General features: G+C 44.6%; 1 protein-coding gene across 1 annotated transcript in view; it reads left to right on the plus strand.

Moving 5' to 3' along the window:
* fech (ferrochelatase) overlaps nt 1-14,105 on the plus strand; it is a 17,341-nt gene extending 3,236 nt beyond the window's left edge. Inside the window, exons 5-11 of the mRNA XM_060935379.1 lie at nt 2,898-3,032; nt 4,726-4,832; nt 5,883-5,981; nt 6,163-6,270; nt 8,119-8,283; nt 8,923-8,982; nt 13,482-14,105. Coding sequence (XP_060791362.1) covers nt 2,898-3,032; nt 4,726-4,832; nt 5,883-5,981; nt 6,163-6,270; nt 8,119-8,283; nt 8,923-8,982; nt 13,482-13,616 — 809 coding nt within the window. The 3' untranslated portion in view covers nt 13,617-14,105. The remainder of the gene's footprint in view (nt 1-2,897; nt 3,033-4,725; nt 4,833-5,882; nt 5,982-6,162; nt 6,271-8,118; nt 8,284-8,922; nt 8,983-13,481) is intronic.
* Nucleotides 14,106-15,104: the final 999 nt, after the last annotated feature.

Genomic DNA, 15,104 nt, shown 5'->3' on the forward strand with positions numbered 1-15,104 from the left:
GAGACAAAAATTAAAATAAATAAAAACGCAGCGTGTCGTGTTATAGAAAAGCGTAAACTCTTCTGTCCTGAAGACTTCCCCGGGTCAGAAAGCAGAAATTGCTGAGATTGGAGATAAATATTAAGTGCTGAATGCTGTTAGTGTAGAAACGCTCACTGATAGAATGAGTGCTGCTAAAGGAACAGTCCACCGTACTTCCATAATGAAATATGCTCTTATCTGAATTGAGACGAGCTGCTCCGTACCTCTCCGAGCTTTGCGCGACCTCCCAGTCAGTCAGACGCAGTCAGATGCGCTGTCACTCCTCTTAGCAATGTAGCTAGGCTCAGTATGGCCAATGGTATTTTTTGGGGCTGTAGTTAGATGCGACCAAACTCTTCCGCGTTTTTCCTGTTTACATAGGTTTATATGACCAGTGATATGAAACAAGTTCAGTTACACAAATTGAAATGTGGTGATTTTCTATGCTATGGAAAGTGCGCACTATAATGACAGGCGTACTAACACCTTCTGCGCGCTTCGACAGCGCATTGATACGGAGCTCAGATAAACAGGAAAAACGCGGAAGAGTTTGGTCGCATCTAACTACAGCCCCAAAAAATACCGTTGGCCATGCTGAGCCTAGCTACATTGCTAACAGGAGTGGCAGCGCGTCTGACTGCGTCTGACTGACTGGGAGGTCGCGCAAAGCTCGGAGAGGTACGGAGCAGCTCGTCTCAATTCAGATAAGAGCATATTTCATTATGGAAGTACGGTGGACTGTTCCTTTAAGGTTAATGTTAGAAAATGAATGATCTTCAGATCGAACAGAATGAGGCGGGGCCCTCTGCTTCACAGAGATGTGTTCTGTGTGTAAGGGACTGGGAGATAAGACACAGGGAAACACACACACACACACACACACACACACCTCAGTTCAACTCCGACACACTCGTAGATAAAATCAAAGGGAGGGAAGCGAGGGAGTTCCCTTAAAATATCAGCCAGTGAAGGAGCTGTGGCGGTTAACTGTTCAGTCTGGAACGTTCCTGAAACATTTCACTGATTTTGTTGAAAGTCTTGAAAGTTTGCATGCATGAATTTATGTTGATGACAGTTTTAGGGCAGATGTTTAATAATGAAAAAGAAAAATACAGGATTTAGGCGTAACATCTCATCTCATTATCTGTAGCTGCTTTATCCTGTTCTACAGGGTCGCAGGCAAGCTGGAGCCTATCCCAGCTGACTACGGGCGAAAGGCGGGGTACACCCTGGACAAGTCGCCAGGTCATCACAGGGCTGACACATAGACACAGACAACCATTCACACTCACATTCACACCTACGCTCAATTTAGAGTCACCAGTTAACCTAACCTGCATGTCTTTGGACTGTGGGGGAAACCGGAGCACCCGGAGGAAACCCACGCGGACACGGGGAGAACATGCAAACTCCACACAGAAAGGCCCTCACTGGCCACGGGACTCGAACCCAGGACCTTCTTGCTGTGAGGCGACAGCGCTAACCACTACACCACCGTGCCGCCCCTAGGCGTAACATTATGAGAAAAAAGTTGCAATATTTTGAGGGGGAAAAGGTCCCAGAATGTGATATTACAAGAAATACCTGTAGTTGTAAAGTTTCGAAAACAAAGTCATAATATTTTAAGCAATCGTTACAATACAGGGCTGGGTTTCCCAAAAGCCTCTTAACACTAAGAGCATCTTAACTAGGAGAGCGCATTCATTGTGCTGCTCGCTCTACCATTTAACGATGATCTTTGTGCTGTGATGCTTTTGGGAAACTCAGGCCAGTTTAGTATAAATACGGAGGTGATTACAGAAAATCAAGCGCTCTGGTTGGTCGAGAAATTCGGACTATTTCTCGATAATCACCTCGAGCGACTCGGCAAAACGGCGTCCAATCTCTTCGTAACCATAAGTGAGGAAGAATTACAAATGATGAAAGAAAATGCTGTTCCTAAAAGCACTAAAGATGCTACGAAGTTTGGTCTAAAACTATTCAAAGGGAAGGTGGGATTGTGATTTATTTTATCGATTTCACAACAAAGTATTTTATGTGACTCGGAGTAGATAAGTGAGACAAATCTGCACCGCAACGTTATTACATTTACATGAAGATTTTGAAGTTTGAAATAATTTTTTAAAATCTGATTTTATTTATTTATTAATTTTTTTATTTTTTAAAATAATCACCTGTGTGTTTATACTAAGACAATTATCTGCCTCAGGCTCAGTGAATAATAACTGAGACAATATCGATGATGATTACCCATACAGGACACTTTTTCGATGGAATGAAAACATGTGTTCTATTCCCTTCTAGCGGGTGTCATTCATTTGGTTTGATAGCGTGCAATATTGTTAGCATATCGCTTATCCTACGTGTATTACGTCACTCTACCCAATGGAGAATGAGCGTCGAATATCGTTTATGATATTGCACGGTCATCAAGACAACATGATGTCACACGTCGGAGACGTAAAACTTCCGCGCTAGCGAGTGAGCGACTGGGACAATTTGTAAATAAACAAATATGGCTGCCAGGTTTGCTTCGTTAAATATGGAAGATTTTGAGAAAATTTTGAAAGAGAAAGACGCGTTGAACACCCGAAAGGAATGTGTATGGATGATGATAATAATGGCTTTTTTCGTGGTCTATCAGATAGATCATGCTAGCTGAATGGAATATATCTGATAGACCATGAAAAAAAGCCAGCCAATATTATTATTATTATTATTATTATTATTATTGAAATCACTGGGCAAGAAATTGCCTTTTAATTAAAATAAAAAAAAACCACACAAACTTCTCCAACATCCCTCATTTTAACACACAAACCCTCTGTGTACCATTACGACTTTATTCCTGAAATCGTGTATTTTCTGACACGCAGCTCCTCACAAGTTTTATATCGGCTTCCGATACGTGCGCCCGCTGACAGAGGAGGCCATCGAGGAGATGGAGACAGACGGAGTGGAGAGAGCTGTGGCTTTTACTCAGTATCCCCAGTACAGCTGCTCCACAACAGGTACACACACACACACACACACACACACACACACACAGCACGCTTAACAACACATCACTACAGATTTATTGAATTCTGGATTCCGATTGGTTGGAAGGTGTTGATTGATTTCCTTTAAGCATTCAGCGATGACGTTGGTGTCAACGGCACGGCAGGTTTGCGTTTCTATAGTAACGACATATGGTGAAAAACATTGAGGGCTTTTTTTCAGTGTGGTTGTTTAGCTAAAAAACATGCGTTGCTCTGGTTATGTGGGTTTTTTTCGTTCTTTTGTCTTTTTGTAAGAAGTCATTTATTCAACTTTATTTATTTATTTTTAAATTATTATTATTATTATTATTTTTATTTTTTTTTTACAGTAGCAGACTCCAGTGGCCGTGCTTTGTAAAAGTTGTGTTTTTACAGTTACATGATAGCCTAGTAAACTCGACCCACCCGCCTAGCGGGCAAAAATATTTTTGCCTGCGAGTGGGTCTAGCCTCGCACCATATAAACAAAAACACCCCGGGCATCAAATCATGCCCACCAATCACAACGCAAGGTTTTTGTTTGGATTCTTTGGGCGGGCTTTTGCAGGAGTGACGACAAGGCTGCGCGACGCTGGAGAAAGCACAGCAGGAAAGATGGCTACGGCTAGTGAACAGCGCGCGTTTGACTCCGCTTTGGAATCAGTTTTAGAAGAATTAGACTTGGAGTTTTGGTTGAAACATGAGCAGGAAGAGGCTCTCCGCTCATTCCTTTTCAAGAAGGACGTTTTCGCCGTTTTGCCGACCGGCTATGGCAAAAGTCTGATCTACCAGCTGGCTCCACTCGTAGCCAAAAGGATGGGGCTAGTTTGTGCAGTACGAAGAATTAATAAACAGCTTTGAAACATTACTTTTTGATTGTTTCTTATTTTCCCGTTATTTTAAATTTAAGGGAAATTATTTCACCAAACACCACTAAATAAAAACTCTCAAAAACAGTTGAAACAAACCCTTGAAAAACACTTGGAAGAAAATAAGTGTATGTGGTACAGACTCCAAACTTGTGGTCATTATCTCCAAACTTCTTAATATCTAGAACCTGTTTATTAATTAATACGCATTTTGAAAAATTATTTATTTCAAGGCCTCCCCCACTGCTTTCTGTCGCTCTGACTATGTCACAGTCAGTGTTGCGCTGATTGGTCAGAGCGTTGGCCTATACGCACAGAGACAGTTTGAAAGACAGCGGGTTGTTCCTCCCACACCCTTCGGAAATGTCTACGAGTGAGGCCAGACTAAATATTCACATTTAGTCTGGCTTGCCAGGCTAGTTACATGATGTTCTGTGTGGGGTTTTTTTTGGTCTTATTAACATTAAAAGAGGAAAAAAAGAGGATGGTGAGGGAACTAGCTTTTTTCATGGACATTTCATGACATTAAATGTAGCTATAATTGGATAAAAAGTATGCAATAAGAAAGCAAAGCCTTTGATTGTTTAAACGAGGGTAGGTTAACGCTCCTGATGCGTCTGGATATCAGAAAATAACGTCTTCGGCAAAGAAAACATCGCCGTTTTGGCTCCAACGCTACACTTAGTTCAAGTGTTATTTCTTATTTACTGTAACAAACATTGTTCTTTTTGTGGAAAGTCTGTAGGTCAGTACGGTTATGTTGTGTGTGTGTGTGTGTGTGTGTGTGTGTGTGTGTGCGTGCGTGCGTGCTCACAGGTAGCAGCTTGAATGCTATCTACAGGTACTACAGCAGCAGTGGACTGAGGCCTAAAATGCGCTGGAGTGTGATTGACAGGTGGCCGACACACCCTCTGCTCGTTGAGGTGAGCCTCGCGTCTTTCAGCTTCCTGGAACTGATTTGGAATCAGCAGACACACGTTTATCGCGTGTAGGCGCCGTCACACTCCACGGCCTTCACTGACTCTGGATCAGGGCTAATCGAGCCCAAATGATGTCACGGACTAATTTGCATGTTCATTAGTGTTTGGCCGGGGCGGGACCGTATGATTGCCAGTGGCTGGCCGGGGCGACACCATGGTTATTAGTGGCTGGCCGGGGCGACACCATGGTTATTAGTGGCTGGCCGGGGCGGGACCATGGTTATTAGTGGCTGGCCGGGGCGGGACCATGGTTATTAGTGGCTGGCCGGGGCGGGACCATGGTTATTAGTGGCTGGCCGGGGCGGGACCATGGTTATTAGTGGCTGGCCGGGGCGGGACCATGGTTATTAGTGGCTGGCCGGGGCGGGACCATGGTTATTAGTGGCTGGCCGGGGCGGGACCATGGTTATTAGTGGCTGGCCGGGGCGGGACCATGGTTATTAGTGGCTGGCCGGGGCGGGACCATGGTTATTAGTGGCTGGCCGGGGCGGGACCATGGTTATTAGTGGCTGGCCGGGGCGGGACCATGGTTGTTAGTGGCCGGGGTAGCGCTATATGGTCACCAGTGGTTGACCAGGGCAGGACCATGGTTATTAGTGGTTGGCCAGGGCGAGACCATGGTTATTAGTGGTTGGCAGGGGCGGGATCAAATGGTCACCAGTGGTTGGCCGGGACGGGACCAAATGGTCGCCAGTGGTTGGCCGGGGTGACACCATGGTTATTAGTGGTTGGCCGGGGCAGGGCCATAGATCATTTAATTGGGATTATAAGCAGTGGAACGAAAGCAGCATGTGTTTGGGTTCCCCCCTCCCAGGGTGAGTGTTAAAATAAGGTCCTGTACTAAAATGACATGATGAAAATATCATGATATTTTCAGTAATTTTGACGATAATGGATCTTATCTCAGAGAATACAGTAGAATAATGAGTCTGGGGTAATGACTCGTTTTCTCTCTCTCTCTCTCTCTCTCTCTCTCGCTCTCTCTCTCTGTAGTGTTTTGCTCAGCATGTGCGTAAGGAGCTGGAGAAGTTTCCTCCTGAAAAGAGAGACGACGTGGTCATTCTGTTCTCCGCCCACTCGCTCCCCATGTCTGTACGTGTGTGTGTTAAGAAGATGAACTTAAATAAGTAGCTGTAAATATTTATAAACATACAATATAATAACTATCCAAATCAATTCCACTTTGTACGTTTTGGGCGTCTCCTGAGTCTGATATTGGTGTGGAGTGAGTTCAGATAAACGTGATTAGATAAACGTGTGCTACACCATGCAGGTGGTGAACAGAGGAGACCCGTACCCTCAGGAGGTGGGAGCGACAGTGCAGAGGGTGATGGAGAGGTTGGCGTACTGTAACCCGTATCGTCTTGTCTGGCAGTCGAAGGTGAGAGTCAGTGTTTTGGACTGTATTTAATTCTTCTGTTATTTTATTGCCTGCTCTTTTTAATCAGAAATCATGTTATTAGCAGAAAGCTTTGACAAAGTAGCTCAGGTTCTCTATTAAAACTAATAGTAATTTATGTTTTAGTTAAATACATTAAATACACCATCAGTAATGTGAGTTAATGTGAATGAATTGGTTACATTTAGTTAAGAACAGTTTCATGTTAATGACCGAATGTTATAGGCATATAACGAGCGACGATAAGTCACGATATAAATTTGAATCAATGAAATAAAAAATTAATGGTGATTATTATCAGGCTGTGTAATGTTTTAGTTTTTCGTAGCTGTAACTGTGTTGTTTAGACAGCAGAGGGTGCAATAACTTACAATAGCAGGAAAACGTGACTTCACTGTAGGCGGAAGCAACGCAGCTCTAATGTGGCAAAAACACAAAAAACAAATATAAAATGTGGAAGGGTTGCTGTGTGATTGTATACAAATAGATTTAATAAGAAATCGGAGCTCTCTCTCTTTTTATAGACTGTTGAAAGATAAAGAAAAGAGAAGCGAATGGAGGCAGAACAAATGTTCATAAAAGTTTATTACGAAAATGGCGTATTTGTGGTTAACTTTTTTCATTTTTAATAAAAGGAATATTTTAGTTAATAGGCAATTATATTTTAGTCTAACCTTTACAAATTTGGGGAAACAATAGGAATATTTAAATTGATAAAGAATCAGAAAATAAATGTTGCAGGGTTTTTTTTTGTTTTTTTTTGGTAATATTTTCTTCATTTAATTTTTATGCCTCCGCCACCGTAAGGTGCAGGAGACATTATGTTTTCGGGTTGTCCATCTGTCCGTGCGTGCGTGCGTCCATCCGTGCATCCGTTCCAAAACCTTGTGAACGCAATATCTCAAAGGCTAATGAAAGGAATTTCACCAAACTTTCACCATTTTGTGCACTTTGGGACAAACATGAACTGATTAGATTTTGAGATCAAAAGGTCTAAGGTCAAGGTCACTGTGAGGTCAAATGTCTGTCCGAAAACCTTGTGAACACAATGTCTCCAAGGCTGATGCAAGTAATTTCACCAGGTCAAGATTACTCTGAGGTCAAATGTCCATCCCCAAATCACAACTTAATAAGGCGTGTAGTCTACCGGGTGGAGGCATCCCCATTGACGCCGTTGGCGTCGAGTTCTATCTAGTTTTTCAAAAACATAATGGGAAAATCCAATCATGAACCAAATATCGTGAATCGAATCGTGAATCAGGTTAATCAGTACTTATTATTATTATTATTATTATTATTATTAATAGTAGTAGTAGTAAATGCCCTTCAGTAGTTCGAATCCTGACGATGCTACAGCCAATAAGCTGTGCTTTCTGAGTGGGAGGGGCATGCTCTCTCTCTCTCCACCGTCAATCAACATGGCACTAGCCAATCATTAGCATCTGTGAGCTCACGTATGTGGAAGAGGGCAGATAGCGCTTTCTGTTCATCATGAGTGGCAGTTCAAAGCTGGGCAGGGAGAAACAAAAACATTTTAAAAAGTTATCATAATATCTCTGAAAAAGCATATCGGGTGACTCGTTACATGACTAGTGTGTAAAGTGCAGACCTCTGAATTTTAAGAGAGGACGAGTTTATTTTATTTAGAATGCTTTAGCTAGCTAACACACTAAGTTTATTTTAACTCTCCCATCTTGTGAACTGTTATCACATGACCTAACCTGCTATTAGACAATTAATTATTTTAACTCGTTTAGGGTTTGGTTTTTGTGTGTGTGTGTGTGTGTGTGTGTGTGCTTATTATTAAACTGTAACTTTGTGTGTGTGTAGGTGGGCCCGATGCCGTGGCTTGGTCCACAGACAGATGAGGTGATAAAGGGTTTGTGTAAAAGAGGGAAGAAGAACCTGCTGTTGGTTCCAATCGCCTTCACCAGCGACCACATCGAGACTCTACATGAGCTTGACATCGAGTACTCGCAGATCCTCGCAGAAGAGGTGTGTGTGTGTGTGTGTTATTGATAACCCTGGGTCAGATGTGACTGGTGGTCTTGACCTAATCTGGATCAGTCCGGTTTGGGCCTGAGAGACAGATGAGAAAGAGACAGAAAGACTGGAATGAAAGTGATACCTTTTTTTTTTTTTTTTTCCCTCTCATAGTTATTTTGTGTGTGTGTGTGTGTGTGTGTGTGTGTGTGTGTTGGGGCTCCTCGTTGGCTGCCATGGCGTTGGTTAGACTGGCCCATCTGGAGCCATGGGACACACACACACACACACACACACACACACACACACACACACACACACACACTCCCACAAACCACAAATCTATCAGGGTGGTTCTCTCACACACTCTGCCCATTGATCTGTCTATCTCTGTTCACCACACTCCTGTAGACAGCCTGAGCAACATGCTTTTTTCTGTTTTGTTTTGTGTGTGTGAGTGAGAGAGAAAGAGAGACGCACACACACACACCCCGGACATATCTAGTAACAGCAGGCGGGATCTCTTCATAAACATCTCCAGACTTCTGTGAAATATGAGTTGATTGTTGTTGTATTCTCAAAATCCAACACGAAACACATTTATAGGCCTCAAACGTGTGTGTGTGTGTGTGTGTGTGTGTGTGTTTCCAGTGTGGGGTCGAAAACATCAGAAGAGCAGAGTCTCTCAATGGAAACCCGCTGTTTTTTAAGGTAAGACGTCGAACATGGAGGATGAATAAATGCAGGATCTGTGTCAGTGCATTTTAATTCACTTCATCATTTTACAGATGAAATAAAATCCACGTGCAGGAATAGTTTGAGTTTATAGGGTAACAGTGGCTGAATATTGAAGCTGAAGTATCTCTGGTGCCCTCTAGTGACTCATCACAGTGCAAATTTTTTCATTCCTTCATCTTCAGTAAGAGCTTTATTGTGAGCGGGATCCTGAATGGGATCCTGGGAGTCGATCCTGGGAGTCGATCCTGGGAGTCGATCCTGGGAGTCGATCCTGGGAATACTGTACACTCTGTATGACACTGTGCTTTTCACAGCCATCATGATATCTTTTTACATTTTCATTTATATATTTTCTGTAATACTGTAAGACTTGGTGCCTGTTTCTTTGGGATGTGACGTGATGTCTCACTGTAACTGTAGCTCAAATCCTGTTGGGTTTCTGCCTTTTAAGCTCCATGAAGACAAACGTGCTCCTCCTCACTGAATCAGTTACAGAGATCATTTATTTACTTACTTACTCATTGAGAGTAATACATCTAATCGAGCTAGGCGAGGCGAGGTCAGTCATACCCCTTTTCCACCAAGGCAGATCGAGGGCCGGTTCAGAGCCGGTGCCTAAACTGAAATCAGTTCTTCTCAGGCTGGAAAACTGGTTCCAGAGCGGCACCAACACTTTGCTGGGCTAGAACCAAGAACCGATTATGTCATGGGCTGGGGGCGGGGATTATCATGACCAAGGGGACCAACTGAGACTTGTCTAATCCAAAGAAGAGCAGCAACACTTGTAAAGAGTCGATGTAGTCCACCCTTGTTGTTGTTGTTGCTGGGAAAGCAGACACGTCTACAGTGATGTAATGACGTGGATCTGTGGTGGGTCTCGAGCCCATGGAAAAGCAGACCAGTTCTTAGAAGGTTCGCAAGTTGAACCAACTCAGAACCGATGTTGGCACCAGCCCAGAACGAGCACCCAGTTGTTGTTACGGTTATGGTGCACACATTCTTAATTTCCCTGAGGGAACCCTCCCAAAGGGATCAATAAAGTTTTATCTAATCTTTTATCTAAACTAATCTAATGAGTTGTATTTTATTTTTTCGAGCCAGCAAATATTGTGAAAGCAGCACAAAGAGACAGGACTGATGGTGGATGCTTCATGAGAAACACACACACACACACACACACACACACACACACACTTCTCGACATCAACCTTTATTCCAAAAATCCATCACGCTTTCTCATGTCTTCTTCTTTTCTGGACATTTCTATGTAGGTGCAGAATCAAATAGTTCAAGAGAACATTTGTTTCTGTTTATTATCTCTCTCTCTCCCTCCCTCTATCTCTCTCTCGTGCCCCCCTCTTTCTTTCTCTCTCTCTTTTGTGCTCGCTCTCCCTCTCTCCCTCTATCTCTCTCTCGTGGCCCTCTCTCCCCCTCTCTCTTTCATGCCCTCTCCCCTCTCTCTCTCTCTCCCTCACTCTCTCTCTCTCCCTCTCTCTCGTGCCGTCTCTCCCCCTCTCTCTCTCTTTCATGCCCCTCTCCCCTCTCCAATGCCCTCTCCCCTCTCTCTCTCTCTCACTCTCTCTCTCTCGTGCCCTCCCCCCCCCCCCCTCTCTCTCTCTCTCTCTCTCTCTCTCTCTCATGCCCTCTCCCCTCTCTCTCTCTCTCTCTCTCTCTCTCTCTCTCTCTCATGCCCTCTCCCCTCTCTCTCTCTCTCTCTCTCTCTCTCTCAATGCCCTCTCCCCTCTCTCTCTCGTGCCCTCTCCCCCCCTTGTGCCCCTCTCCCTTCTCTCTCTCTCTCGTGCCCTCCTCTCTCGCTTGTGCCCTCTCCCCTCTCTCTCACTTGTGCCCTCTCTCTCGCTCGTGCCCTCTCTCTCGCTCGTGCCCTCTCCCCCCCTCGTGCCCTCTCCCCCCACTCTCTCTCTCTCGTGCCCTCTCTCTCTCGTGCCCTCTCCCTCCCTCTCTCTCCCTCTCTCTCTCTCTCTCTCTCATGCCCTCTCTCTCTCTCGTGCCCTCTCCCTCTCTCTCTCTCTCTCTCTCTCTCTCTCTCTCATGACCCCTCCCTCTGTCTCTCTCTCCCGCCCTCTCCCTCCCTTGTGCCCTCTCCCTCCCTCGTGCCCTCTCCCTCCCTCCCTCCCTCCCTCCCTCTCTCTCGTGCCCTCTCCCTCCCTCTCTCTCGTGCCCTCTCCCTCCCTCCCTCCCTCTCTCATGCCCTCTCCCTCCCTCTCTCTCTCGTGCCCTCTCCCTCCCTCCCTCTCTCATGCCCTCTCCCTCCCTCTCTCATGCCCCCTCCCTCTCTCTCTCGTGCCCTCTCCCTCCCTCGTGCCCTCTCCCTCCCTCTCTCTCTCTCTCTCTCTCATGCCCTCTCCCTACCTCTCTCTCTCTCTCTCGTGCCCTCTCCCTCCCTCTCTCTCTCGTGCCCTCTCCCTCCCTCTCTCTCTCGTGCCCGCTCCCTCCCTCTCTCTCTCGTGCCCGCTCCCTCCCTCTCTCTCTCGTGCCCTCTCCCTTCCTCTCTCTCTCTCTCTCTCTCTCCCTCTCTCTCTCTCGTGCCCTCTCCCTCTCTCTCTCTCATGCCCTCTCCCTCCCTCTCTCTCTCGTGCCCTCTCCCTCCCTCTCTCTCTCGTGCCCTCTCCCTCCCTCATGCCCTCTCCCTCCCTCTCTCTCTCGTGCCCTCTCCCTCCTCTCTCTCTCTCTTCTGCCCTTTCCCTCCTCTCTCTCTCATGCCCTCTCCCCTTCTCTCTCGTGCCCTCTCTCTCTCTTGTGCCCTCTCTCTCGTGCCCTCTCTCGTGCCCTCTGTCTCTCTCGTGCCCTCTCCCTCCCTCTCTCTCTCATGCCCTCTCCCTCCCTCTCTCTTGTGCCCTCTCCCTCTCTCTCTCTCTCTCTCTCTCATGCCCTCTCCCCTTCTCTCTCGTGCCCTCTCTCTCTCGTGCCCTCTCCCTCCCTCTCTCTCTCTCTCTCTCTCTCTCTCGTGCTCTCTCTCTCTCTCTCTCATGCCCTCTCCCCTTCTCTCTCGTGCCCTCTCTCTCTCTCATGCCCTCTCTCCCTCTCTCTCTCTCGTGTGCCCTCTCCCTCCCTCTCTCTCTCTCTCTCTCTCTCTCTCTCTCTCTCTCTCTCGTGCCCTCTCCCCCCCCTTGTGCCCTCTCCCCCCTCTTTCTCTCTCATTCATTCCCTCTCCCCCTCCTCTTTTTCTCTCTCGCTCTCTCTGTTTCTGTTACTCCCTCCCCCCCCAACGCTTAGAGGAAAGGTGAGGGTCGATAGTGTGATCCTCCTCCTCTCGGTCGCTGCAGTGCTGGAACTCAGCGCTGGGTTATAAACAGCACCTGGCAGCCTGCTGGGTTTATTAAAAACCTGCGAAATCAATGACACAGGCTTTCAGCTCGCTGCTCCGAAACACACACACACACACACACACACACACACACACACACACACACACACACACGCGATTCAATTACAACAGCAGGTACACAACTGTTTTTGCGTCTCTGACGGTGGTGACGATCGCCTCTGTAACGAAAAGCACTTTGTGACGATTTGGATCTTTTTGATCTGTCGATACGTGCGATCATTTTTCATTTAGGACTCTGGCATTGAACTTTCTAAAATGGTACAAGTTCTAAAAGGAAGGTGTTCACGCCCAAAATCAGGAGATTTCACAATGCAGGAAGAGCGACGTTAAAGAAAACGCTATTTGTACTTACACTATAATAAATCTTGTGGATAATTTGGTGGCTGTAATGAATCCCAGCTGATACGGTTCCATCGTTCTGTTCAGTTCTGTTACAGATTAGCGAGAGACGCACTCCTCCTGATCACAAACACGGTGCTAACGTAAGGGCGCTAATGCTAACTAGAAGTAATAAGGAATAAACCACAAGCTGGCTTCCAGCGTTCATGCTGAATCACTTCATCACACCAACACACAGCTGATCATGTCCTTATCAGAGCGCGTCCCCGTTCTGGAAGGGTTTATTCCTCTTACACTTCAGCAGTGTGCTTACGATTAGTGTTTTTATTTATTAAAGAATGATGTTGTACTTTTTATCCATTTAGAGTCACATTAGCATGCAACTCATCATCATATCACTAATTATACGTATGTTTTTCTTCCTTAGAAAATAAACATGAATGTTTAATTAGTTTATGATGAGTTTTAGATTGTGATACAAGTCGTTTCTTGTGTTGAAGCGATAATATTGGAACAAGCGTGAGTTGTGATTTGCAGCTGCACATCTGTCAGAGGTGCTGCTAAAGAAATGTATCAACCAATCAGAATCGAGAATTTAACCGTGCTGTGGATACGAGCTCTTTCTGATATTTGGTAAATAAAAGGTGATGTGTGAACAGTTTTCAAATGAGTATAATGAGAAGTTTTCTCATCCTGTCTGTCTCTCTCTGTCTGTGTCTCTCTCTGTGTCTGTCTCTTTTTCTCTGTCTCTCTGTCTGTGTCTGTCTCTGTTTTCTCTCTCTCTCAGGCATTAGCGGATTTAGTTCAGATGCACCTGAAGTCCAACGAGCCGTGCTCTCGCCAGCTCACCCTGCGATGCCCTCTGTGCGTGAACCCGACCTGCGGGAAAACCAAGGCCTTCTTCTCCAGCCAAAAACTCTGATCTTTTCACTTCTTGCCTCTGACCCTTCGTGCCTGGGAGGAGTTTCCTCACCTGCAACATCTCAGCTGTACCGGATCGCGAGAAACAGAACCTCGCAGAACCCCAAGCTCCAAAAGTTCCTGAATTACACATTGTAATGATAAATCTCAGAACGGCACTTTAACTTTTAAACAAACAAAAAAAATCATTGGGTGTAAAAGATTTTCTTTTCATCTCCCTGTATATAAAAGTATTGGCACCCTTGGCTTCATTCCGCCGGGTTTTATTCTATCCACATTCACTGGATACGAGCAATCGCACGCTCTGATTGGCTACTCTACTATTAGGATATCAGCTCATATACCGTGAGTAGAGAAAAACAAAATGGCGGAGCGTGTTGCTGAACCAACCGAGGACGAAATAAAAACTCAACTTGAAAACAAAACCCCAAAAATACAAAAAATCAACAAAATATGGAATGAAAGTATTTGATACTGAGCGTTTTTTTTCCCCCCAAGAATTATTATTATCATTATTATTGCATTTCTCACAAATTGCTGCTGTCATTTCGCTGGTTTGTTTACATTCTAAGCAGAAATGATTTTGTCGGACGTTTTGTATGAAGTTTTTATTTATCAAATTCACAAAAAATAAAAATGCTCCGTTTCTCAAAATCCAGTGAATGTGGATAGAATAAAAGTTATTCCACTCAATCTCAGTGCTCAGCGCCTCGTTGGCTATCAGCTCATGTACGACTCGATTTTGTGGAATAACTGTTAAATCTCACAGAATGATACATCGTCCGTTTTTTTCCATTTATAGGTGCATGTAGTATTATCCTTTAAAGAAGTTCCTGATATCACTTAGGTTATAGCAGCTACATATAAAGTGTCTTTTTATATAATATATATATATATATATATATATATATATATACACAAACGAACCCACATCTCGTCATGTTGCCAAGAAACAAATCGTAAACTCCTTCATCCTGAAGACTTAAAGCTGTAAAATTTAAGCGTACAGCTTTACCTCAGACTGTTACAAAGCGCTGAAACTGGAGACTCCTTCCATAAAAAGCCAACAGTTTTTTTTTCGCTGTTACTATAGAAACGATAAAGTATTAGAACGAGAGCATTGATATAAAATGTGTGATTTGGAGCTGCACTGCTGTCTGAGCCGCTGTTCTAGAAAATGAATGAAGATTTTCTGACCAATCAGAAGCCAGAATTCAACAGCACTGTGTTGATGATTACAGTAGGATAGATATTTAGATATTTGTGATTTTTTTTTTTCTTCAATAAGCTGATGATGAGCTGAATGTTGTTTGCATTCTTTCTCTTTCTAGTGTTCATAGAAGCGTGGGCAAAACAAAAAAATCATGTATGTAGAGCATGGCATTGATTTTGTTTAAAAAAAAAAGTGGGATAAATAGGCTCAGTATAACAGTGTTCTTCTCCAAGACGATGCCTAAAAGAGTAAAAAAAACAAACAACAACATTAATT

Source organism: Neoarius graeffei, chromosome 12, assembly GCF_027579695.1.
Source record: "Neoarius graeffei isolate fNeoGra1 chromosome 12, fNeoGra1.pri, whole genome shotgun sequence".
Lineage (NCBI taxonomy): Eukaryota > Metazoa > Chordata > Actinopteri > Siluriformes > Ariidae > Neoarius > Neoarius graeffei.